This window comes from Onychomys torridus, chromosome 6, assembly GCF_903995425.1.
Source record: "Onychomys torridus chromosome 6, mOncTor1.1, whole genome shotgun sequence".
In the NCBI taxonomy this organism is placed as follows: Eukaryota; Metazoa; Chordata; class Mammalia; order Rodentia; family Cricetidae; genus Onychomys; species Onychomys torridus.
The window spans coordinates 98,939,278-98,966,596 of record NC_050448.1 but is presented as its reverse complement, the minus strand read 5'-3'; the positions used below and the strand labels follow the sequence as shown (position 1 = coordinate 98,966,596).

Genomic DNA, 27,319 nt, shown 5'->3' with positions numbered 1-27,319 from the left:
GAACTTTATTTCATGTAAAGTCTTTCATAAACCAAATAAAGCTTGGTTGATGAGTAATAAGAGCGTGTCCTGTTTATTTCTGGCCACTGGGAGTTCTGATACAGGGGACATTTGCACAGGAAATTACTGGAATAACTAGAATGCCTAAGGAGGGAGTAGTCTGATATTACTACATATTATTCAAAGGTGCACTGAACTCTTGTGTGTCATATTTTAGTTCATGCGGTGCCTTTGTACTGTTGCCGGTCTCAAACTTTCTAGAGTAATTTAATTTACAGAAAGATGAAAGTCAATGTTGCTCCCCATGCCTTTCTGTAAGCAAGTGCCATGTGAGGATGGGGTTTTAGAAAATGCATTCAAGCATCCCCAAAGTGAAGAGTACAGCACCATAGTGGGCATGCTTTGAGACAACAGATAACCTAATGGTTATTTACAGCCATACCAAAGTGGGTGACAACCTTACCTTGTAATGAGTTTGGGATTTGAGAAGGCTCTGACCACATTTGTGTCCAAGAGTATAATATGCCTTGGGAACCATAGAGGACAGATCCTTCAGCATAAGAATTCTAGGAGTCCAGATTCCCACCAGCCATCTTAGCCTGCTTTCCCATTTGAAATGGACCACTGTAAGCTCTCCATGCCTTACTAAGTTAGTAAGTTAATCGGCCACTTGGTGTGTGTCCCATTTTAGGGTGTATACCCTTTTCTTGGCATGTATAAAATGGACTGTGACAAACGTGTAGGCTTACTGGGAAGTACCAGTAGATGGCACTCTTCTACCATAGCCCTAAAGCTAATAAAATTCAGGTTTGATAGCTGCCTACTGCATTCTGGGCAAGTGTGGCTTATAGATGGCTAAAAACACGTCCTTAGGGCTTGCTTGATACTAAGGTACTTTTGAGTCATTTAACAAATGCTAAGGAGATATGTGAAGAAAAGTTGTCAAACTTGATCTGCCAGACTTAGTGTAGGTAAGATCTGGTTTTAAGTAGTTTACGTGAAATTTATAAACTTAAAAAAATTGCAATAGGCAAGGATGATAAAACAGCATTATACTAAAGTGCCTGTACCCCAAAACTGCTGGAGAAGAGGTCTCAGGCTTCAGGTGGTGTCTTCCCTGGCTTGCTGCCAAATACAGAGACTGGGTACTTCCATCAGTTTTCTTTACTCTTGAGCTTTCCATAAATTACAGTCTGGTAATGCTTTTTATCCAAGGTACAAAGGCAGGGACTCTGGTATAAACACCTGGAGTGTCTTTGATTCCACAGCCATACCCCCAGGAAGTCACCCCATACACAACCCAGGTCTCATCAGGCCTTTCACACATAAGTGGTCCTCCGCTGTCTCCCTGGCAGCTGTCCACACGGTTGTTTTCTTGGAGGTTTCCAGCACAGAGCATTCTCCCAGTAAATAGAGCCTTGTAACGCTCTTTGCAAAACCTCTTGGGGAGTAAAGGTACAGGTGCTTGTTGTAGAGTTCTTGAGTAAGCACGCCCTGCTCAGACCAAAGAAAATGGAGTTAGAGATTCGGCTAACAATCCCAGTTAACTCTGAACATTTAGTAATACTAAAATACTGCAGCATTGATGGGATTTCAAAATGGGGGATACTTCTAAGTAACTATGGTGGGAGCTGTATAACATAGGGATGTGATAGTATATAAGGATAGTTAGGATAGTTTCCCATATAAATGTGTAAGTCATACCACCTGGTATTCAGTCTGCTTCCTGACAGGCCATTATTTGTGGAACGGCTTAAATGTACAACTGCTATGTCCTCCATGTTCTCAGTCTACTAAATGAGTAACTAGGCCATCCTAGCAAATGTACTGTCCTGGTCATTTGATGTATCCAAAGGAAAGCAAATAATCTCCCATGAAAGAAATCACAGTTGGAAACAGCAGCCTTCTTACAGTGATTGTTAATGCTGTGAAGAAACAGGCAAGTTTAGCTTGCTCCATAGTGAGGTTTGTTGGTACATACAAAGCACATTTCCAACACCTACAAAAAATACCCTTGCTGGACACTTTTTTTCAAGAGTGATTATCAGTGAATTTTCTTGATAGAAAGCCACCAACTTAAGATTTCTTACTTCATAACTCATTTTTTAATTGAGCACCAAATCCTAGTGATACCTTGGTCTATTTTAAGGCCTATCGTAGAGTATCTGCTACTTGATGGGCACCAGTTTGTCTCCACAGCAATACAACTGAAGCTGCTACCTTCACCTAAAAACCCATGCTGAGTACTACCACTGCTTTGAGGCTGGGAGCAGAAAGGATGAAGGAGACATTTCAATGTTTTTCTTCTACTTTAGTCTCCCTCCACTGAAGAAGCTTTGCTCTTTTCTGGCCAAATTTAAGGAAATCTTAAAAGTCAGCCTAATGAGGGTTTCCTGGCAAAGAGAACAAACACCAAAGCCCTTTACTGGGCCCACTACAATCTTGTGGCGAGCTTTCGAAACTACATAGGATTCTAGACTGAATTCTTGGGTTGAGGTCTTGAAATCCCCTGGCTGCCCTCTCACTGGCCTGGGTGACCGCGTTGTAGAACACTTTCTACCCTGCTGGCAGGTGAGTTCCATCATCTGGTGCCAACACTGGAATTTGAACCAACGCTCTCAGAATGTGAAGCTAGGCTCATGTGTACATTTCACAGCTGCCAGACTTCAAGCATCAAACTTGAGTCTGTCTAAGCTCCTACCGCTGCACATCCTAACATGTAGACACCAGACAGGGAGCACCCAGTTTTCCTAGTTTGTGTCTTCGTTTTTTATATTACCTGTGTCTCCCCATCCTGTTATGTGGCAATTGGAGGCTGTTTTCTGTGGCCTCTCTCTCCAGAGAGGTAAACAGGCTGGCAAAACATGGGTGCTTAGTCTGGCACATTGCTCCCCTGGTCCTTGTAATCTAACCAGGGCAATGTCATAGTCACTGCTGTCTGGCCGGTAGTTCCTATGAATCACAATCTGTTGAACCCCTATTTCTTCTTCAAACTCCTCTGGTACCAAAGTATGGTAATCCCCAACTCGAACTGCATAGCTCCTCGTGTTGTTACCATACCTGAAAAGAAAGAGCCAGATGTGAGGCTTTTTTCAGATAATGAAAATTGATGATTGACACCTAGGGATGTTAAAACAGAACAAATGAATCTTATTCCAAATCATGTCCTTTTGCAAACCATCTTTCCACTTCTCTGCTCCCACACCCAAAGCCAGTGCTGTCCTCTTACTTTGACTTCACTAAGTCTAGAAGACTGTTCCCTGGGAAGTCGCGAATGTGGAGAGGGAGTGGAAAATAAGGAAGGACCAAGCATCAGGATGTCAGTCCCTTACCAAATGGGAAAGCATCAGGATGTCAGTCCCCTACCAAATGGGAAAGCATCAGGATGTCAGTCCCTTACCAAATGGGAAAGCATCAGGATGTCAGTCCCTTACCAAACGGGAAAGCATCAGGATGTCAGTCCCTTACCAAACAGGAAAGCATCAGGATGTCAGTCCCTTACCAAATGGGAAAGCATCAGGATGTCAGTCCCCTACCAAATGGGAAAGCATCAGGATGTCAGTCCCTTACCAAACAGGAAAGCATCAGGATGTCAGTCCCTTACCAAACGGGAAAGCATCAGGATGTCAGTCCCTTACCAAACGGGAAAGCATCAGGATGTCAGTCCCTTACCAAACGGGAAAGCATCAGGATGTCAGTCCCTTACCAAACGGGAAAGCATCAGGATGTCAATCCCTTACCAAACGGGAAAGCATCAGGATGTCAGTCCCTTACCAAACAGGAAAGCATCAGGATGTCAGTCCCTTACCAAATGGGAAAGGCTCCAGTAGGAACACAGTGCGGAATTTCTATCCTGATGTGCCATGTTCACTTGCTGCATGGAGGCATAAGCATGGCTAACTTACCTGTGTCCCTGAGCTAATGCAACCAACCCACCTTATCCCCAGAAAGAGGCCTCAGTTACTCCCCGTGTGGGTCAAGTGCAACCAAACTGTCAGCACATGCTCACTGTACTTTGTTACTTCTTGGATGTCACCTCCACGAAGCCTACTTAGACACCCTAATATTTATATTGCAACCCACCTCTCCTCACAACCATCCTATTCTCAATATACTTAATTACTGTAACATTCACTTTTCTTTTTTGCACTCTTTATCAGTCTTAATCATTATTTAGTTTACTATTTAAACTGCATTGTGAAGTTAACAGATACTCCTGAGATGAGACTTCCAGGCCCAGAATATACTAGCCTACTCACCTGGTTACTTTCCTCCTCATTGAAGGTTACAGCTGCTTGTTCACCGGCCCTAACTTCTACTTACAGCAAAAACCAAGACTTTAGCTGGGCGGTGGTGGCGCACGCCTTTAGTCCCACAGCACTCGGGAGGCAGAGCCAGGCGGATCTCTGTGAGTTCCAGGAAAGGCACAAAGCTACAAAGAGAAACCTTGTCTCAAAGAAAAAAAAAAAAAAAAAAAAAAAGAACCAGGGCTTCTGGAACTTTTATTTGTACCTGACCCCAGGTATGCAGTAATAAAAACATTTAGTGGTAGTAAGTCAAGTTTGTTTTAAACAATTCTTTGGTGTGCATATAACTTTGTCACTTTCTAACGATGAAAGCAAGCTTGCATACTAATGGGGTGGATATGTTCTCATTTGCACATAAAGAATATAATCTTAGTGCATCTTCAACACCTTTCAGAGTTGATTAGCATTTTATTTTGTATTGTTATTTTAAGAGAGGATCTCACTCTGTAGCAAGGCTAGCAGGGAATTCACTATATTGAGCCCCAGACTTGCACCAATCCTCCTGCCTCAGCCTACACAGTGCTGATATTCCAGGCGTGCTCCACCATGTTCTAGTTCACTATCACAGGTTTTCAAAACTTCCAGTCTTTTCTTTTTGCCTGCCTAACATTAACCCTGGTTTTTATCAACTGTCTGCATATTCCATGCTGGCATCTAACTGCTAGGGAGAAAATGTTAAAAACTCTTACTTATTTTTTTCCTTAACAAAATGTGAAAGTCCCACAGTTTCCAAGACCTCCACTTGAATGTGAGTTTAAAGCATTTATATTCAGTAGTTTGCTGGTAGAAATCTCCTAGAGGATGGAATTAACTCCTGACTGCCTTATTAAAATATAATCCCCATTTACTCTGTGTTAGGAGAGGTTTAAACTTTACTATCTGCCCTAAATAAGGCTCTGACCATCTTGTATAATTATTCAGCCATCAACTGCATAAATCCCTGAGGTTCCTGACAACTCCCCATTTTCAACTTAAATCATCATGTATCTTTAAAGTTCAGAGAATTTTTCCCTCTTATGCCAAGTATGCTTTTGCAGGTTCATTTAAAAATGTAAAATATATATTTTGGTTTTTCGAGACAGGGTTTCTCTGTGTAGTTTTGTGCCTTTTCTGGAACTCACTTTGTAGCCCAGGCTGGCCTCAAACTCAGAGAGATCCACCTGACTCTGCCTCCCGAGTGCTGGAATTAAAGGCATGTGCCACCACCACCTGGCGTAAAACTTGTATTTTACAACAAATTTATCTTAAAATTTTCTAGACTGTTTTTTAAATTGTAAATTAAAAAAAAACTACACACTAGGGCCAGTGTTGGTAGCACACACCTTTAATTCCAGCACTCGGCAGGCAGAGGCAGGTGAATCTCTGTAAGTTCAAGGCCAGCCTGGTCTATGTAGCTAGTTCCAGGACAGCCAGAACTACATAGACTCTATCTCAAAAAAAAAAAAAAAAAAAAAAACCAGAAAGAGAGAGAGAGAGATAGATCGCACACCAAAATTAACCAGACCCGAAGTCTATACATCTCAATTATTTGAATAACAATTCTGAGGCTATGGATGAAGTTTTTTCAAATTGGACTTTCAGTATCAAATACATCTTTATGTACTTATCCATCATCAAAAATAAAAATCCAAAACAATTAAGACTAAAAGAACAATTAGCTTTCTATCCTGTGTAATAACTTGAGTCACCTCCATGTAGCCCTTCCTCATCTAGTTTAGCCTTGTTCTCTTTGCTTCATGTTATACTGCACCCACATGCACATTTGTTTACATATGTGCAAATATCATTGGCTAGATTCTGCATATGAGGGAGACCATGCAGGTTTTTTTTTTTGCTGAGTTGTGTGATCTCACTTAATATTATGTCTTCTAAGTCCACTTTCCATTTTCCTGAAAATTTGTATTTCATTTTTCATTAGAGTGAATTGTATGTGTATATTTTTGTGTGTGTATATATTATAATATATAAATTATATATAAATATACATATTTTCATTATCCATTCATCTATTGATGGATAACTAGATTGATTGGTTCCAATTTTTTGCTGTAGGGAATGGAGCAGCAATAAATAAACATGGGGGTGGAAATATCTCTATGGTAAGATATGAAGTTATCTGGGTATATGCCTAGGAATGAAATAGCTGGGACATATGTTCCATACTTAATTTTTTGAGAAATCTCCAAACTGATTTCCACAATGTCTGTATTAATTTGCACCCACACCAACAGTGGCTAAGGGTTCTTTTCTCTTTACATCCTCTCTAGCATATGTCAAGTTTGTTGGTGATAGCCATTCTGACTAGAGTTGGGGGTTACCTCAGCGTAGTCTTGCATTCCTTGATGGCTAGTGTTTGTTTGTTTGTTTTTCCTGTTTTAAAAAACCGTTCAGTTCACAGGGCAGTAGCAGCGCACGCCTTTAATCCCAGCATTTAGGAGGAGTTCAAGGCCAGCCTGGTATACAAAGCAAGTTCAAGTTCCAGGACAGCCACCCAGGACTGTTTACACAGAGAAACTCTGTCTCAAGGAAACAAAAACAAACAAAAATAAAAACAAAAACACTGTTCAGGGGCTGGAGAGATAGCTCAGGCTGTTCTTCCAGAGGTCCTGAGTTCAATTTCCAGCAACCACATGGCGGCTGACAACCATCTATAATGAGATCTGGTGCCCTCTTCTGGCCTGCAGGCACGTGCAGGCAGAACACTGTATACATAATGAATGAATAAATAAATCTTTAAAAAAAAAAAACACTGTTCAGTTCATTTACCCCACTTGGTATTTAATTTCTGCAATTCCTTGTATGTTCTGGGATAATATCTGTATGATATTAGCTCATTGTCTGAAGTATAGCTGGTAAATATTCTCTCTGAATCTGTGGGCTCAGCTGACTGTCTCCGTTATTTATGTGTACTCCTATCTTTTGATACTGGGGTTAGTCCCTATGCTGTTGATATGTTTAAGAAGATCCTGTCAGAGGGCAACCTTGAGCCTTGTTCCTTGGGTGCCTCCCACTCTTTGTTTAACAATGATCTGATTAGTCAGCTCCTGGAATTTGCTGTGGTCTCTCCATCCTTGGTATACAAGCATGCTTTTTATGGGTTCTTGGAATTTGAACTTGGGTCCTCATGCTTCTGAGATGTGGTAGTTTGAATGCAGTTGGCCCCCATAAGCTCACAGGGAACAGCACTTCTGGGAGATGTGTGTGGCTTTGTTGGAGTGGGTATGGCCTTGTTAGAGGAAGTGTGTGTTGTGGAGGCAAGTTTTAAGGTCTCATACATGCTCAAGCCATGTCCAGTATGTTAGTTCCCTTTCTGTTGCCTTCATAAGAGGTAGAAATCAGCTCCCTCTCCAGCACCATGCCTGCCTGTACTCCACCATATCCACCATGATGATAATGGACTGAACCTCTGAACTGTAAGCCAGCCCCAATGAAATGTTTTCTTTATAAGAGCTATCATGACCATGGTGTCTCTTCACAGCAGCAGAAACCCTAACTGAGACATGAGGCAAGCATTTTATCTTTTATTAGACTGAGCCATCTTCCCAGCACAAACTCCAATTATTCTAAAATTGACTATTAGGCTTGAGATCTGAAGGGCATCTGATAAAAATCTTGACTAGTTTGGCAATCAAGTATCTGTCTACTACAGCCGGTCTTCCTAGTGGATGTTATCATGTACTTCAGGGAGGAAGCATTGCCCTGGTATATTTCTGGATGTCAAAGATATGAGTGACTCAAGGCTTCTCCAGAAAATGTAAAGAAAAACTTTTTCATGTATTTTAGTCTTTCTAGCTTAGCTAAATTTGTGTTATATTGTTAGATGTTGTATAAAAAAATTCTAAAGCAAACCTTTATAAGTTGTGGCCGACATGTCATTGAGTTGTTTGTTGAAATTCCTCAACTGCCCACAAATGAACACTGAATGAAATTCCCAAACAAGTTTGTGCAAGAGAGGATCTGAGACCAGGCAGCTCAGGAAATGTAATATTACCAATCCCAATTTCTCTGATATTTTATCCTTAAGACGAACAACAACAAATTACTAGAATTAAAAAGTAAAGAATTAGGTTAGGTTTTAGGGTCAAATGTAGAGAACATTTGTGTTTATTTTCTACATGGAGTCATCTCTCAAAAATCATGGTGTCTTAGATCAGCCTGTGCACATCACTACCACTAGAATCTGCTTTTTCTCTGGTGTCTTGATTAAACTCAGAAAGTCCTTTACTGAAGTTGCCTATATAAACTTTGCCATTGCTACAGAGGAGTCTGGGACTCCTTACTTGTCTTACTGGGGACTTGCACTGTCCCTGACATATGTGCAATATGTATTCAGGAATGGCTTTGGTATGGTTAGTGCTATGGGACTCAGCAAAGGCCATGTTCTTCAGAACTCTATCATACAGGAGATCATGGAGAATGCATTTGATACACTGATTTTTAAATGTAACTCTCATTGCCTCTGGGATTAGTCTTTCTACATAGAAGTATTTACAGAGTCCTTCTGTGCAGAGCAGTGATCTCTGCCATTTGTTGCTGCTCTGGTATTTCCAGGCAAAACGTCAAAAAGATAAAACCAGGTAAAATAATATATTGTGCAGATTAAATTTGGAGTACTTACAGAAATGAGAGAGTGTTGTTTCACAGGCTTTAATTCTTCCAGAATTGTGTTTGTTATCAACGTGGGCAGTTACCAGGAATTAAAAGTCAGAAACTTTTCTCTCAGTTGTAATTCCTGTGCCATTGTAGACACAAGGTCATTTCATAGTACTTTGTAGTAATGATTTAGAATAAGAAATAGCAAAAGCAAATATTTTTAAAAAACAAACGTCTCAAAAGAAAATTTTAAAAAATTAATTTACTTCAGCTTCTACTTACATTGCTAGTAGTGTACCCATATCCCAAAAGTCATTGTTTTTTAACACTAAAAAAAAATGTGGAAGGGGGCCATGATGGTGCACCCCTTTAATCCCAGCACTGGGGAGTCAGAGGTAGGCAGATCTATGAGTTTGAAGCCTGTGGTCTACACAGTGAGTTCCAGACGAGACAAAAGAACCAGCAACAGCAAGTAAAAAGGGCTGGAGGAGGAGAGAGACCTTTAAACAGTGATTCATGAGCATCGGTTGTCCTCATCACACACGCACAGACATGCATCTTGGACATGGGACAGTGTATGAGAGACCTATGAGGGGTAGGAGTTGGTTTCTAGAATTCTGTCTGTTCTCCAGTGAAGTACCCATAAAACCCATGAAGACACTATATCTGAAATAAGTAAGGCTGAGTAGCTAAAACAACAGAATTTGGGTTCAACCAATCTAAGCCATCTCCTCTAGACGGTTCTGATACAAAGCAGTGATGACTTTGAAAGATTAAACAAACCTCAAGAGTTTCCATCGGTCTGATAAACCACACAGCAGATACCAAGCACCTCTCATTGTCCACACAATGCTGCTCTATAGTGCTGGTCCATGTCATCACTTCAAGAACAGGAGCCAAACAGGGCCAGTATGCATATCTCTACATAGACAGAGGCTCAATGCTGGATGAAAGGAAAGTAGGCAGAGAACATAAGCGAATACGAAATCCGGGCCTCGTCCAAGGAAGCCTTAAATTAAATTAAACTATTTTCCTGCATCTCCAAATGAAATTCAAAAGAACTTCTCAGGGCCTGACCACTGCTCCATGCAAATTTCAGTGTTTTATGATTAAAGGAGAATTGAGCCAAAGCCCCTGAATCCAGAAAATCAAATCTTGAAGCTTGTTTGAAGAACTAATAACTGGCAATATGCCTTTTAATAAACTTACTCAAATAAAAATGAGAGTAGCTTCCTCAGACACCTCAAACAAGAAGACCACCAGATCCAATAAAGCTTAAAGACCAAGTCATATGGACATAGAACATGCTGGCCAACAGTTTCCCTCTTACTCACATTAAAAGAATCTCCCTTTTCTTCTAAAGCATAGAAAGTGCTGGATATCCTAATCTGTTCCTCTGATCTCTAATTATCTGTCTTTATTTTACACTCTTCATATATAAAAGGAATTCCAAATGACAGAAGGAAAAAATTATCTGGTGATCTCCATTTAGAATAACCACTGTTCTCTAAAAAGCCCCCAATTCCTAACTGCACCCACCAGCTGGGGACAGTGCACCCACTTTAATCACGTAAGAGCACTTAGGAGTATCTACTATGTTATTTAAACATAAATGAGGGCTTCATGGACATTAAGCAATATGTAGAAGGGGCAGGCCAGAGTAGAAAAAAAATGGTTTGTAAACAAAAGTTTCAACATCCTCCCTCCAAGATTCTAGTCTTGCTAGCCGCATCCCAGCTTCTATTATATCCTACCAACTTCTGACTGCTGTTCCAGGGTTTCCCTTCTCCTCTCCTGCTACCTCCTATCTCCTTTATTACTACATCCATATATCTGGTCTCCCTCCAGTATAAATATATGAAATTAGGGTCCTTGCACACAACACTTCCAGTTCCTACCACTGTGGGTCTTGATCATTTGGTAAAAACAATTTTGATTCATTCCAGAAAAATGCATACGAGAGACGTAAGAGTTGTGGGTTGTTTTTTTTTTTTTTTTTTTTTTCATGCAATTTCAAACTTATAAGATACCTTTACCCATTTGCTTTCCTCCTTCAGACCTCTCCCAAATGTCCCCAATGAAAATGCTCTTTGAACATACTTAAAGGCTCAGAAAACTTCGGTGGTTTCCAGTACCAAACAAAGGAAAGATTCACAAACCCAGAAGGCCAGGGTTTTCCTGATTCTCTCTTCTCCATCCACTGGACAAACCACAGACCCCATAACCTTGCTCATAATACTTGCACTACTCTGTCATTCTCTAAATGTCTCATGCCTTCACATCACTATGCTACTAAGTAGAATACGGTAGAAAAGATCAATTGTAGATAGCGATTTATCAGTGGTCTACCTAAAGCACAGCTTGTACTGCCTATTTGTCAAGCCTGGCTTCACTTGCTACCAGAACAAAATGACCTGGAGAAACAGATGAAATAATGGGTCAGTGCCCTTAACAACTTGCTGACTGCCATGTATGCTTTCGCAAGATCTTGTTTGCCTGCTTCACCTTGTGGTTTTAGAGTGTAAAATGAGAATACAAATTAGACCTCACATCAGAGCTTTTCAGGAGCTATCCTGGCTTTGGTCCACGGGTGACATCTCCTCTCTTCCACTCTCACTGTTGTCAAAATACTTGTTCCAAAAGATTCAACATTGCAATCCCACAACACTACCTACTGCTACCTTCTACTATGTGAATGCAACAAAACTTTAAAAATGTGTCCTTAAGGAGAATTAGTCTTCTGTGGGGATGAGGGGGATGAGTGTGTGTGTGTGTGTGTGTGTGTGTGTGTGTGTGTGTGTGTGTGTGTAATAATTAAAGAAAAATAAGCCATGATTTCGAGAGAGAGTCAAGGGGTGGGATATGTATGGAGATTACATGGGAGGGCTTGGAGGGAGGGGAGAAATAACAGTTACATTTTAATTTAAAATAAATTTAAAAACCATCTTCACCCTACAATATGGTCCAGTCCAACTTTGACTGTTAGTATTAATTGCCAACTTGATAGAATCTAGAATTACCTTGGAGATGGACCTGTGGGCATTCCTGTGGAGGATTATCTTGATTACATTCATCAAAGCTGAGGTCTTGACCACTGTGGAACCATTACCTGTTTGGGATCCTGGGCTGTATGAATGGAGAAGAGCTGAGTCCCAGAAAGCATTCATCCCTCTGCTTTCTGACTGTGACTGTGATGTGATCAGCTGTTTCAGGCACCTGCTGCCTTGATTTCTCCACTATGATGTGCTGCACCTTGCATGGGAGCTAAAACAAACCCACTCACCCTTAAGTTGCTTTTGCCAGAGTATCTTTTCACAGCAACAGGAAAAGAAACTAAGACACCGTCTTTCAAGGAAAAAGCATGGTGCTGATGAGATGGCTCAGTGGGCCAAGTGCTTCCTGCACCAGTGTGAGGACCTTCCTTCAAATCCTCAGCAGCAGCCACACAATAGCTGGCCACAGTAGCTCGTGTGTGAGCCCAGAGATATGGAGGCAGAGACGGGGATGGTAGAGACTGCTGACTGAATTGGTGAGCTCCATGTGTGGTGGGAGCCTTTTCTCAAAAAGATGAGGTGGAAGGGTTTGAGAGATGGCTCAGTGGTTAAGAACACCAGTTTTTCTTGAGAGGTCCTGGGTTCAGTTCCCAGCACCCCATGGCAGCTCACAACTGTCTATAACTCTAGTTCCAGAGGACCAAACATCCTCTTCCAACCTCTACAGGGACCAGGCACATGTGGCACATATACATACATGCTACCAATATACTCATGCACGTAATAGTTTTGTTTTTTTTTTTTCAATTTTGACTGAGGTGCAAAGCAGTTAAGACACCTGAGAATGATTTCTGGCCTCCACATGCATGCATACATATACGCACATGCCCCACATGCACATGTGTAGACACATGAACACATCGATACATAAACACATACACACACATGAAAAGGAAATAAAACCTTTCCTGCTAGCATCTGTGGCTTGAAGCAACAGTCAACACCCACATGCTCTCTGCTTTCTCCTGCTTTCCCCTCCCAGTGCACTGTATCATTTACTTCATGGTGCAGCTCAAAAGACAGGGCACAGTCCTTTCTAAAACTGATGCTGTTTTCCCAACAGTCTTTTGAGCGAAGACAAAACAGCAAGGCTTTTCGCTGCTTTATTTGGACCCTGTTCTGTCAGCAAATGAATTTGATGAGAAACTGATTTACACATTGACACAGCAGTGGTGTTGCACACCAACCTGTGAGACACCACTTTACACACTGACACAGCAGTGGTGCTGCACACCAACCTGTGAGACACCACATTACACACTGACACACAGTAGGAGTGTTCCACACTATTCCATGCGTCTTCTCCATGTGCTGTGTTTAGACTGGGGCTAAAGGTGGCATTTTGTTCCGCCCTTATCTGCACTGCTTATTGGAATCAGTTTGTCATCATCTTTTGCCATCACAATTCTGTCTCCAAATGCATTATTTATTAAGTGTAAGTAGCTTATCATCAGGGTCCATTTTCAGTTTAGCAACTAATGTGTTGAATAAGATAAGGTGAAGCAACTGTCAGCTCCATTCTATATTCCACTTTGTCATTATTTTTACATGTTTAGCCCATATTCTGTCCTATTCACCAAATAAGTGGAACAGAAATGTTAGAGTACATAAGACTAAGATCTAAATGCACACCCCTGAGTATTAGCTCCAAGACCCAGGAGATGTAGGATTGAACCCAGGAACCTTAACATTTAGCAAGCCAAATGAATCTAATAATGTGGTGAAAAGAATACACTTTAAAGATGGTATTCTAAATTTGGTCATGGAAACATTGTCTCTTTTCCTCCTGGGTTCTTACAGCAACACCATACACTGTATGAAGAACAAGCATCTGAGCTGTCTCATTCTTGGCTGTATTACTAGGGATCCAGTAGGTACCTGTTAAGGTGGTGAATGTTTGTAATCGCCATTGTCTCTGCTTCTCATATGACACAGAAATGTCTTAAAACAGCTTGTATTTAGGTGAATTTTCAGACTTAGTTATATTTCTTATAGACCCAACATAGCAAACATATGAATGTGGATTTCTGTCCTGTGAAGCATCTTGAACATGGAACCCAACTCTACAAATAATAATGAAACAGACAAGCGAGGAGATATGTGAGAATTCAGTGTGTGACACAGTTAACCTAAGTCAGTGGGTGAAAATGGAAACATTCAAGACAGAAAAGCATGGAAACCATCTGTAAAGAAGAGTATAGAACCAGGCCCCTTCCTCACACCATATACTAGGCATAAAAGTAAACGATAAGCAAAAACCTTTCAATATTTTAAAGGAAAAACAAGACAATGTGATCATTACATGGAACTAGGGGAAGTGTCTTATTTGGTTTTGTTGAGACAGGGTCTTGCTATATAGTCTTTGCTGGCCTAGAATTCCCTATCTAGACAAGGTTGGCTTAGAACTCCAGAGATCTGCCTGCCTCTGCCTTCTGAGTGCTGGGATTAAGGTGTGCACCACTACATCTGGGCTAGGGAAAGGTTTTTTAATAATATGCACAAAGCTTCTTAGATACTAACAAGAACCATAGCCAGAGCTGGGGATATAGCTAAGAAGGTCAAGTGCCTACAGAGAGTACACCGAGCCCTGGGCTAGATCTCCATCACTGCAAAAAACTGTGTAATAGGCACACATTTAATCCTGAGAAGTAAAGACCAAAAGGTCAAGGCCATCCTTGCCTACATAGTGAGTTTGAGGCCAGACTTGGCTGAATAAGACCCTACATTACCAAACAAAAGGAGAAATCAAACAGATAAGGAATTATAAACAATAAAGGAGTGTGATCCATACCAGGATGAGATATTTGTAACACATAACAACAAAGGCTTTTTATGTAAAACATATGAAAAATAAAATCCTCTATAAAAAGACAATGATATATAAAATAGGCAAAGGATATTGTGGTGGTTTGAAAGAAAATGAGCCCCAAAGTGAGTTGCACTATTAGGAGGTGTGGCTTTGTTGGAGTAGGTGTGGCCTTGTTAGAGGAAGTGTGTCACTGTGGGGATGGGCGTTGAGGTCTCCTTTGCTCAAGCTTCACTCAGTGTGACAGTCAGACCACTTCCTGTTGCCTGTGAGCCAAAAGGTAAGGACTCTCAGCTCCTGCTCCAGCACCATGTCTGCCTGCATGACACCATGTCACACTACGGTGTTAGCAGGCTAAACCTCTGAAAATGTAAGCCATCCCAACTACATGTTTTTCCTTTATAATAAGTGTTGCCATGGTCATAGTGTCTCTTCACAGCAATAGGAACCCTAAGGCATATATGAATATAATTTATGATAGAAGGCATTAATATAAACACCCAACAAACACTACACAGATGTCTACTGCAGCCCTATTCTTTAGTACTGTAAGAATCAGGATAACTAACTACCCACTAGTAGGTGAATAAATAAATTGTAAAGTTCTACAGCGGAAGTGACAGTTCATATGTTAGTCAAGATGAATCTACACAGACAGACTAGGAACACACAGTACAGTATAAATGCACCACACAATATTGTGTAAAAGAGACAAAGAATGTTTTACTTGTAAGAATTCTTCAACCATATGGCACACATTGTTTTTAAACTCTTAATTAGGCAATTTTTGCCACGTATAAAATTAAAATAGTATACCGCAATTCCTTATGTTCATCACCATGCTTCAGTAATTATCAGCATTTGTCAAATGTTGGCATACATTTTCAAATGCCAAAGTTAATGGAAAGAAATGAATACCTATGACAGCCTGTGAATAAACAGGAAACAGGGAGAGCCAGAGGCACTTCAAGGACAGCTCTGGAACTGGACACTGACCTTCCAGTGCAGCTTGCTCAGTGAGCTGGGAAGAGCTCAGAATGGGCTGATAAAATGTCCAGGACAAGAGGAGACTCTTGTTAGAATAGGACTACATGCCATAAAAGCTAAGAATGAAAGAGATGTATTGTGGCTTTCAAGAAGGTACAGAGAAAGTTAATACACAAGCCATCAAGAATATAGAAGCTGCTGGGCGGTGGTGGTGTGGGAGGCAGAGGCAGGTGGATCTCTGTGAGTTTGAGGCCAGCCTGGTCTACAGAGCTAGTCCAGGACAGGCTCCAAAGCTACAGAGAAACCCTGTCTCGAAAAACAAACAAACAAAAAAGAATATAGAAGCATTAAAAGCACTATGGCTACATCCCTTCCTCCTCAGAGTTAGTAACCAAATAATATACACCAATTTTACTTCTATAAGGATATGATCTTTCTGTACACTGTGAATATGTGTTGCTCTCATTGGTTGATAAATAAAGCTGTTTTTGCCAATAGCCAGTCAGAATAAGGTTAGGCAGTGCATTCAAACTAAAGATGGAGATGAAGGGCGGAGTCAAGCAGCCGTGATCTAGCCACCCAAGGAATAAGATGTCAGAAAACAGGTAAGCCACGGGCCACGGGGCAAAGCATAGATTAATAGAAATGAGTTAATTTAAATGTAAGAACTAGCTGGTAATAAGCCCAAGCCATCAACCAAACATTTACAATTAATATAAGCTTCTGTGTGTTTTTCACGGGAACTGGCGAGAAGGGGAGAACCCTCTGTTCACATGAATTCTCATCAGATATATTTGTGTTTGATTGTGTGTGCTGTTTGTGTGCTTGCTTGTTTGTTTGAGATAACCTCAGTGTTCAGCCCATGCTATCCTCAAACTAAATAATCCTCCTGTCTCAGCCTCCAAAGTACAGGGATATGTCTTTACACCTGCATGTCTTAGATAAACACTTGAAGAAAGCACCACCATATCTGTTTCCTCTCCCCAAACCTCCCTTCCCTTCTTCCTTGTTCCAGACTTATTTTAACCAGAGAACTTCAGTTTGTTTCCTGAGTCCTCTTTGCTCTTGTTCCTGGCATCACCTCCCTTATATTCACAGTGCTGCGGGGCAAACAGGGAAGGCATATCACCCGGTTCTGCCACCCTCAGTGCTGCTGAGCATGGAATGAACTAGAGGAAATCATATCGCTTGGAATGAGGGACACCCACCTTTTGAAACAGTGAGCAGCTGTCAAGACCCAGCAGCTACTCAGAAGGGTGGCTCCACAAAGCAGCCTGCCATCTCCATGGGATGACTTCAGCCGGATGGAAGCCTGCCAAGGCCAAGCACCCCTAGAAGTCAAGACACACATTCAAGAGAGAAGAGGAAAGAAAAGCATCAGGTAAAACAATGGCTTTAGTGCAGGTTGGGGGAAGAGCTCAAAGCACAGTGAAACCATGAGATGCTTCCTACATGGAGAACGATGCCCACACAACTCAATAGACCATAGCTATCAGCAACTCTGAAAATTTGTCGACAGGCATCTAGATAAATTCCACCAATCTCTGACTCTCTTGGAAGCACATTGTCTTCATTATATTCCATAGGTCCAGTGTAATGTCTCTACTTCCCTACGTCACATACATAGCTTACTCACACAGCCCTAAAGGAGTACCGGCTCCCCACCAATTCATTTTAAAAATCACTCAACTAAGAAACAAATATCCTCATTCATGCCTTGGCTCGTGCGCACTCACACACACACACACACACACACACACACACACACACACACATGCACAAGCTACACTCCTTGGTTTGGTTGAGGACCAAGAGTCACTTTAGTGAGTGCACTGTAATCCCTTGCTGTCCCCTCCCCGAGTAATGATCCCAAAGTTCTTGCCATATATGAAAACTCATGGTCCTTTCAATATTCAAACACTATACAATGATGTGTAGATTTTTGTATGTTGGTTTTTTTTGTTGTTGTTGTTGTTTTTGAGCACAGGATCGAACCCAGGGCCTTGCGCTTGCTAGGCAAGTGCTCTACCACTGAGCTAAATCCCCAACCCCAATTTTTGTAAGTTTTTAATCTCATTAATATGACACTTTACAAAGTAAATGTGCATTAAGAAATGCTATTATTTACATCCATCTTAAATTTTAACTTGTAGACATGCAATGGAAAACTTAAAGGCCTCTATTCACAATGCCTGTGCTAATGCCTTTCAAGGTTTATATACATCAGACATATATTTCTGGTTTGGAATAAGCTGCCATTATAATTTTTCTTGGCTTTTCATTCATGTGTGTGTGTGTGTGTGTGTGTGTGTAGGTTAAAGAACAGCTTGTGAGAGTCAGTTCTCTCCTGCCACCACATGAGTTCTGGGGACTGAACTCAGGTCACCAGGCTTGGTTACAGGCACCTTGAACCCAGCAAGCCATGTCACTGGCCAATGCAAAAATTTATGAGGAGTGGTAACTTCTGAAGGACTGTGAATAAACATTTACATGGATAAAACAGAACCCAATTCTCCTCCATTAAATGACTCTTCACAGATACATGGTATGATGCATACCATGAGTCATAAAAAGTGATGTAATAACATGGTATATATAACATTTACACACACACACACACACACACACACACACACACACACACACACATCAAATGTACATCAAAGGGCAGAAAAACTGAGCTGGAGAGATGGTTTACCAGTTGAGAGCACAAGCTACTCTTCCAGAGGACTCAGGTTCAATTCTTAGCACCCACATGGCAGTTCACAACTGTCTGTAATTCTAGTTCCAGGGGATCTAGCACCCTTGCATGGATATACCCTCAGGCAAAACACCAATGCACACAAAAATAAATAAATCTTTTAGAAAAAGGCAGGAACAGTGTAACTTTATTTAATTTATAAAATGATAAAGCAAGCCCCATGCATAATAACCCTGGGTCTGGAACACTTGTAGCACACACATACATTAATGATCTTGTAATATCAAAATTGGCTTGAAGAACCTTTTACTACCTTAAAGAATTGTTTCCACCAATGATTCGTTTCTGTCGACGATGCAATAATCTCAGTCCACACCCAGAAGAGAGTATCTCTGAAAGAGAAAGGGGTTACTAATACTTAACACCTGCCCCTGGTACTTCCTCCTCTATTTAAAATGAATTTTCTCAGAAAATTGTAGCATGATTTCTCTTGCAATAAGAATAAGAGTTATATTTTAACCTAACATCAGTCTTATGCAAGTAGATCAGCAACTTTATGACGTTTCCAATCATTAGGCTCTGAAGGATTTCATAGGTAGCTACAATGACCCTGATTACCTTTCCCAAGGTAACATTTCTGTCATAGAAGAGTTCAATGAAATATATGAGGAAGTGGCAAATGTATACAAAAGAAAAGAAAATATATAAGGCATGACTAAATTTTAAAATAATTTTACAAAGAATTTATGTAGGTGTGGTTTCTTAAAGTATATATACACAAATGTATACGCTGTTTATTTATAAGCATATAAATAAGTTAAAAATATGAAGTATATGGCATACACACAGGTGGTTTTGCTTTTGCTATTTTTCTGTCTGTATAAGAAGGGTGGTAACTGTGCCAAGAACATGAAGACCAAATCAGTGCTAATGGATCCAAGGTAACTAGGCAAGGGAGTCCACAGAGAGCCAGCAGTAATTTTTGGCAAAGAAAGAGGTGCAGCAATGCATACCAAGATGATGGATTTGCCAAATGATCTTAGGGGCATGCCATCAAAACCTGACCCTCATCACTTTGGATATGAGTCTTACAGATGGCACTGTGAGAAAATCTTTGCAGTAATGTTCCACATTGGGCCAGTGTATCTGATGCCAAGAAAAGTCACGCTCTAATATTAAGCAAGCAAAACTTACAGTGTACATCATTCTGGCAAAAAGCACCCGACTTTAAGAAACAAAAATCATTTTTAAGCTGTACACTGGAGTAAAGAATTGAGAAGCAAGATTGGATTCCTTTATAAGAGTATCTTATCGGATGACCAATCACCAATCACTTGTGTTTAATTGTCTTATAAGAGTCACCAAGTTCTGAACTGCAGCAGAAAGCAAGAAGATAATGAGCCCAGTTCTGTCAGGTAGCCAGGGGTGAAACATTTTCATTGAGGAATGGAAACACTGTCTACAATGGAAAAGCATCAAAATAAAACATGTTTGCACATACAGTTCTATGCTTTTCAACTGCCTCAGGAATTTGTTATATTCTATATGTAAGTATAATTTGAATTATTGAAAGGAATTTAGCAAATTAAGTTGTTTTTAGAGAAAGATGTATTTAGGAAAACAAGTTAAGTTGTCTTTAGGGAAAACAGGCTTCTGAGTATCACTAACACAGCTAGAAGCCCCTGAGAATCACAAAACCATGTCAGCATCATTCAATCCTGCTCTTGTATTATCTCAACAATTGTTAGAGAGAGGATATGGAAATGATCCCAAAGTATGTACATCAATCCAGATCAAAAATGCGTGTTCTTTTTATAAAAAATAACCAAGGATTTCTCAAACATGCTAATTCTCTCATTCTTTTTTTAAGCAGTATTTATTATTTCATACAATTTCAATATTCAAATAATTTTTTAGAATTATAAATATGAGAGGGCAACTTATTATGCCAATATTGTACTGTATTCTCAATTTCCTTCAATTTTAAAATATTCTGGAATAAAATATTCAAAAGAAAAATTATCCTTTCAAATTTGACTTTAATTAGGTGTGGTGGCTCATGACTATAATCCCAACACTCCGGAGGCTGAGGCAGGAGGTTCATTATGATCTTATGACCATCTGGGCTGTAGTAAAAGTTCCAGAGCATGAGTGAGACTCTACCTCAAAACATCAAAACAAAAGTCTCTTAAAAGTTACCTCTGCTTTTTAAAATAGTAATAATAAGAATGATCTCAACCCTGAGTCTTTAAGGATAGTAACAACCTGAACAACTGTATGACATTCAAAGGAGCAATACAGAAATGGCTGGGAATGGACAAGGACTTGATCTCAGAGATTGCAAGGTGCTGGAAGCCTACTCCCTCCCCTCTGTAAGCCTTATGAAGACATACTCTGACCGCTGACCACCAGCAGCTCCAAATACGAACACAAACAAGGGGCTATGTGCATTCCTTTTGCACAAGGATTTTGTTAACAAAACCCAACTTTCGTGATGGGAATTAGTAATTCTCGACTTGCTTAGTGGCCCAGAAGTGACGTACCTTTATGACCACTACTTGACGCTTTCTTCTCAGAATAGTCACAGATGACTCCTGCATCCTCACTATGGCGGCAGTTGTGCCTTCCGATATCCTGTTTGACACAGTCCACCAGGGACTTCTCACTTCCTGTGCACTTCACATTGTCCATGTGGATGGGTCCCTTTCCTTCCCCGAAATAAGCCATGGTCCTTGCTCTGGCAGGTCCCCTAGAAACAGAGCATTCCTCAGATGTGGAGGGTCAGCCAGCCAAGCATCTGACAGATTTCAACACACTACAACTTAACTCTTCCTTAGGTCCAAATATTAAAATTAGTATGAATTGTATCACTTTTTTTTGTTTGTTTGGTTTTTTTATTTTTGTTATTTGTTTTTTGAGACAGGGTTTCTCTGTGTAGCTTTGTGACTTTCCTGACTCTCACTCTGTAGCCCAGGCTGGCCTTGAACTCACAGAGATCTGCCTGCCTCTGCCTCCCAAGCACTGGGATTAAAGGCATGTGCCACCACTGCCCGGCACAAGAAATCACTTTTTGTGATTCTCAAAACATTTAACATTATTCATTGGTGCGTTCCATAAATACTTTAAAGAATCAAATGACTCTAATTTAGCTTCTACTTAGAAAGTCACACATAATAGATGTCAGAAATGAAGTCACCCCCCTCTCCAATTTCACTCTTTTAATATCACATTACCAAGAAAAATATGTGATTAAACAATTACCAGAGAACCTAAAGACTGATTTTTTTCACCTCCTTTGAAGCAATAGATACAATTCTTAACACAGAAAAAGCTGGGAATCATGGAAGGCAGAATTATTTGGAGTACTTCTCTTTTTTTGTTGTTTTAATATTACTTTCTGAAGATAAACAAATCCAAAAACTTTGTTAATGAAAAGTAAAAGTTCCATCTTTAACTCGATTACTAATAAACTACTGAACACAATTATAAAAGGGAAAGTCATTAAAGTTAGAATCAGGAAAAAATATCCTTAACAAATCAAAGTTAGAAAAAAATATTAAAGATATAAATAAGATAAAAAGACTGATAAAGTTAACAACTTAAATCAAGAATTCCACTTTACTAAAAACCACACTAAGGAAAGTAAGAGATAAATCAGAAAGCTCATATTTATAATAAACATTTACAAATGTATTTGTTGATAAATACTTTTATAACAGAGAAAAGAACATACATTATACAAAGAACTCCTAAAAATTACACAAAATTTTAAAAATTACAAAACTTAAAAGCAAGATAGATCCCAAATAAAATAATCCCAATAAAATCGATGCCCAAACATTGCATTTTATATAAAAGAAAATATTAATGGCCAGTAAACAAATGGGAATTTATTTGATCTCATTAGGGATTAGTGATGAGGTAAACACTAGCTATTCATAAATTAAAACTGCCACTGCTACTGAGTGTGTAAATAGTGTAGCCACATGAGAAAGCAACTTGCAGCCCTGGACAAACTTGAGTATATACATAGTCAACATGCTAATGGTTCTATTCCTGAGTATACTCCCTAAAAATCTCCCTTGAACAAGTCCTTTATAAAGGCATTTGGTCTCTGTCTCCTGGACTAGCCCTCTCGCCATTGAGTGCTACAGTCTTTGCCATCAAGAAGGTCCTCACTAGGTGAGACTCCTTAAACTTCCAACCTTCCAGAAAGGTGAGTTAAACAAACTTCCTTCTTTATAAATTACTCAGCCTGTGCTTTTCAGTTATAATAATAGAAAATACACTGCTACAAATATATGCACAGTGTTAATACAATCATGAGGTAAACTGTATATTGACAGATGTGAATATTACTGAGTAAAATGGACACAAACAAATCACACCCTCTTGTATAAAGTGGTATCTCAAAAGCAATACAGAAACAAAACAAGTAAATGAAGATCCGAATGTAGGAAAACTGACTTTCAAAATCAGATTTTTAAAAACAGACCCAAGTATGGGTTAAGGAAAACACATGTTTTAAAGTTATAAAAAAAATGCAACAGGATTACACAAAAATTGGGAGAGTTCTTACTTTGGGTAGTAGAGTCAGGAACAGTGTGATTGGCACATTAGGTACTTAAAGGTACAGTATCTCTGTGTTTCCTAAGCTTGGTGGTAGTGCTGAGGTGCTTCATACTATTGTACAAACTATGAATATCTATATTTGTATGTATAAACACATGCACAGACACATACATTTGTAGTGGAAGGAGGAAATTTAAATTATAATTTCCAGCTGGGTGGTGGTGGTGCACGCCTTTAATCCCAGCACTCGGGAAGCAGAGCCAGGCAGATCTATTTGAGTTCCAGGACAGGCACCAAAACTAGACAGAGAAACCTTGTCTCAAAAAACAAAACAAAACACAATTTCCAGGAGGACAGTAACTATATGTGTTATATATCAATTAAGTATTTTTCCCCTTAGTTATTTCTAAATGGACAACAGGGTCAGATTTATCTCCACTGGACATTATAGGGTGCTGTAACTGCGTCTTCTATTTATTTAGCTGTCAACTTGACCCAGCCCAGAGTTACTGAGGACTCTCAATTGGGGGATTGTCTCAATCAGACTGGACCAGTGGATATGTCTATGGTGGTGAATTCTTGATTGTTAAATTATGTAGATGAGCCACTGTGGGCAGTACAACCACCAGCAGGTGAGTCTGGGCTGGAGGAGAAGCAGCAGAATATGAGCCTGGAAGCAGCCAGTAAGCAGTGCTTCCCTCTGATCCTGCCTCTACTCCAGCTTGAGTTCCTGCCCTGACCTCCCTGGTGATGGACAGTGACCTGCCACATAAGATGAAAGAAACCCTTTCCTCCCAAGTCGTTTTTTGAGGTGGTGTCTATCACAGCAGAAAGCAAAGTCAAATAGTGTTTTATTTGAAACAGCATATACAACTACATGAGGATTAAGTCCTTTGCGAGTATTTAAATGGAAGACAAGTAAGTGCACTTAATTTTACATCTCTATTAAAACAGTGGTGGTGGCATACCACTTTAAATTTTGGTTAAGAATGTCACTCTAGGGCTGGAGAGATAGCTCAGCAGTTAAGAGCACTGACTGTTCATCCAGAGGTCCTGAGTTCAGTTCCCAGCAACCACATGGTGGCTCACAACCATCTGTAATGGAGTCTGGCACCCTCTTTTGGCTTTTAGGGATACATGCAGACAGAACACTATACATAATAAATAAAGAAATCTTTAAAAAAAAAAAAAAAAAAAGAATGCCACTCTAATCAATAAGCTATTTAAGAGCAAGCCCACTTGAACCATATTCACACAAAATTCAAATCAATTAGAATTTCCATCCTGACTGATTATTCTGCCTCAGTGAATTCAACTAATCTTAGCATCTTCTGTCAGCACTCCAAGAACAGTGAGTGGGTTCATATGCTATACTTCGTCAGACATCATGGAACACATACTTGAAGAATGCTTTGGCTTTTTTGTTCACGCTAACCATATCATATTAGTTCCGCTCATGTTTCCTGGCTTTTATGACCACATTTCTGTTTTCCTTCTTTAAAATACTTTCTAATTTGATTCTGTTTGCACAGGCTCCTTCACACATGAGATTGTGGGCAGCAGGGCAGATCTCCAAAATGTATATACAACATTTTCTGGATTGATTTCTGCAAATAAATGTGTTGCCAAAGATTTTTATGACTCAAAATGGACAAGGGAAAAAAGATGTCCTTCTCAAGTCACATGTGTGTCTACAATTGTATGTGTGTTCCTGTACAAAATCTCATGTCCTCTCAGTTGGAAATCATAAAACCATGCAAGTATACCTAGATTTATCGGATATTGAGATTATTCTCATTTAAATAACAATTTCAAGGCAAAGCATAGGCGGCCAAGCAACCAGTGTTAGACAGAACGTTTCTTGATACCCGAGCTGGGAATGGAAACCATGAACAGCAATCATTCATGTGCAAGTGGAGGAATGAATGACAGAAATACAGAGAGCAAATGACATTTGAAACCAAACATTGTCTAAATCCACCTGTGCCCCTAGAGTAGACCACTCTACCATTCTCTACCACATATTTAGAAGACCACAGGTCAGTATTACAGATGATATACTGACCATAAAATAACTAGGCCAGCATGTAGGTAAAAACCAAGGCAGTATGCCAGAGGATTTCAACAACAAAAATATTGAAATTTTATAAAACACAAACACCACTTTGAATAAAATATATTCTACACAGAAATAGCTAACTCAGTTGATCAATATTTAAGATACACATATAATTAAGGGTATATTTTGTAAATACAAATCATTATTAGTTATCTACTATGAACTAGGTAGCATGTATATTAGCTTATATTTCACAACCCTCTATGCTATAGATGTGTGTGTTTTGTGTGTGATGATACATATGAGTGTGCAGGGGCACATGTCAGTAAGTACAGGTGGAAGCCAGAGCAGTATGTTAGGTGTCTTTTTCTTTGCTCTCTGTCTTACTGCCTCGAGACAGGATCTGTCATTGAACATTAAGGCATTATTTGGGCTAGGCTTGCTGGCCAGCCATCTCTCGAGACCTGTCAGTCCCTGTCCTGCAATGCTGGGGCTCTGAGCATGCACAGCCAGGCCTGGTTTCTATGTGAGTTCTGAGTGTTCAAGTGCAGGTCCTTGTATTTGCAGAGTAAGAGGTCTTACCCACTGAGACACTTCCCTGGCCTCTGTGTTACAACTTGTATTTCTACTTATAATCCCCAAGCCCCCATTTGACATATTTTCACTGTTACTCATGAAAACTCCAAGTCACTGAGACTCTGCCTTCTCCAGATTCAAATACCCATATTTTCTTATTTTATAGTGTAAATAAGTATTTCTCCATAAGCCACATTATGGCCTTTTTGTTCTGAGGAACACTACACAACATGTCAGCCTTGGGGGCTGTTTCATCAACTTGGGGCTGTTTCAGTGAAATTAACACACACATACAGGCACACAAGCACACAAACTCAGAAGGAAAAATGTAAGACGCTGAGTAGATTGCAAGAAAAGATAAGTATTCGTAAGTATGAGAACTGACAGAGAAAGGCAGAATGCTGGCCTCGGCTACATCAGCAATTACTGCGTTTGTAGCTGCTCTGAACAGCTTGACTCCCATGAATAGCAGGAACCAGCTGTTGGTTCAGTGACTGAGGATTCAGTTCTGAAGCATAAGTCAAAGGAAAAGCTGCCCTGAATGCCTGTGGCCGAGGGCAGCAGCACTGTGGACAGTCAGAGTCGGACTGTATTTGTGATGTTATGTAACATATTTCTTGGAAAGCTAAAGTAAATATAACTAGACTACTTACTGACTCTTTACAATTTCAAATCACTGTGATATTTATATTTTTAATTGAAGAAACTTATTTTATATAAGAGAAACTCGCTAAAATAAAACTAAGAAATATGAGTCATAGAAATGTTCACCAAGTACCATCCCAGAGAACTATGGCTTCCTTACTTGTAGCCAAGCTGCCGGCAGATCACAGCTGCATCTTTATCGGTCCATCCATCATCGCAAATTGTCCCCCATTGGCCATTGACAAAAACCTCCACTCGTCCTTCTTTCTTATTTTCTCCATCCATTAGTCTGATAGGAAAACCTAAGTCATGATTTTAAAATATTAGAAACACCAAAATAAGCCAAGTCATGTTAAAGCATAAAAACTTTACAAAATACAATTTAAAAAAATCAGATATAAAATCAACTAGTGGGGGGGGGGGGGGAAGGTTAGGGGTATGGAAGGAGGGAAGAGAGGGGAATCTGTGATTGGTATGTAAAATGAATTTTTAAAAGTCTTAATTTAAAAAAATCAACTAGCAATCCTTCTTCTGGAGAGGGAGATGAAATACCAATAAAACCCAGTAGTCCCCCTTGTCCTTGTTAAAGTTCTGCAATCAAAGGGAGTATCTTGCTCAACTTTCTGTCCCCAGCATTTAGAAATGTCTCGCATGCAGAGAAAAAGGGTTGCTCCAATGAACAGATGGATAGACAGGTGACAGATGAATGCATGGCACTCTAAAATCATGAGCTAGCTCTTTTTATTACAACTAACTTCTAAATAGTAATAGAGCATTAAGAGTTCTTTTGTTTTAAGTCATTTTTAAATTTGTGAACATAACTGGAGTACATATTTCCAAGTTAAGATTTTTAGGAAGGTATAAACAGGTACAGCATTGGCATACATGGGCAACTCAATTGGGTAGGCTGCTAGAAAGGGTGGCATGGAAGAAGGCAGCTATCAGTCTAAAACCTTTCATTTAACTTTTATTTCAAATGAAGGACTTAAATAACAAAATTTATTAATATTTAAAACCAAG

General features: G+C 39.8%; 1 protein-coding gene across 2 annotated transcripts in view; it reads right to left on the bottom strand.

The window, feature by feature from the left end:
• Positions 1-802: 802 nt before the first annotated feature.
• Positions 803-27,319, bottom strand: part of Prss12 (serine protease 12) — a 66,766-nt gene continuing 40,249 nt past the window's right edge. The window contains exons 6-11 of one of the 2 annotated variants that reach the window (XM_036190896.1): positions 26,460-26,601; positions 20,991-21,196; positions 18,761-18,839; positions 16,955-17,077; positions 2,780-3,060; positions 803-1,494 (exon numbers count right to left, since the gene is read on the bottom strand). In XM_036190896.1, the coding sequence (XP_036046789.1) occupies positions 1,187-1,494; positions 2,780-3,060; positions 16,955-17,077; positions 18,761-18,839; positions 20,991-21,196; positions 26,460-26,601 (1,139 nt within the window). In that variant the 3' untranslated portion in view covers positions 803-1,186. The remainder of the gene's footprint in view (positions 1,495-2,779; positions 3,061-16,954; positions 17,078-18,760; positions 18,840-20,990; positions 21,197-26,459; positions 26,602-27,319) is intronic. The other variant, XM_036190897.1, reaches the window with a different exon arrangement.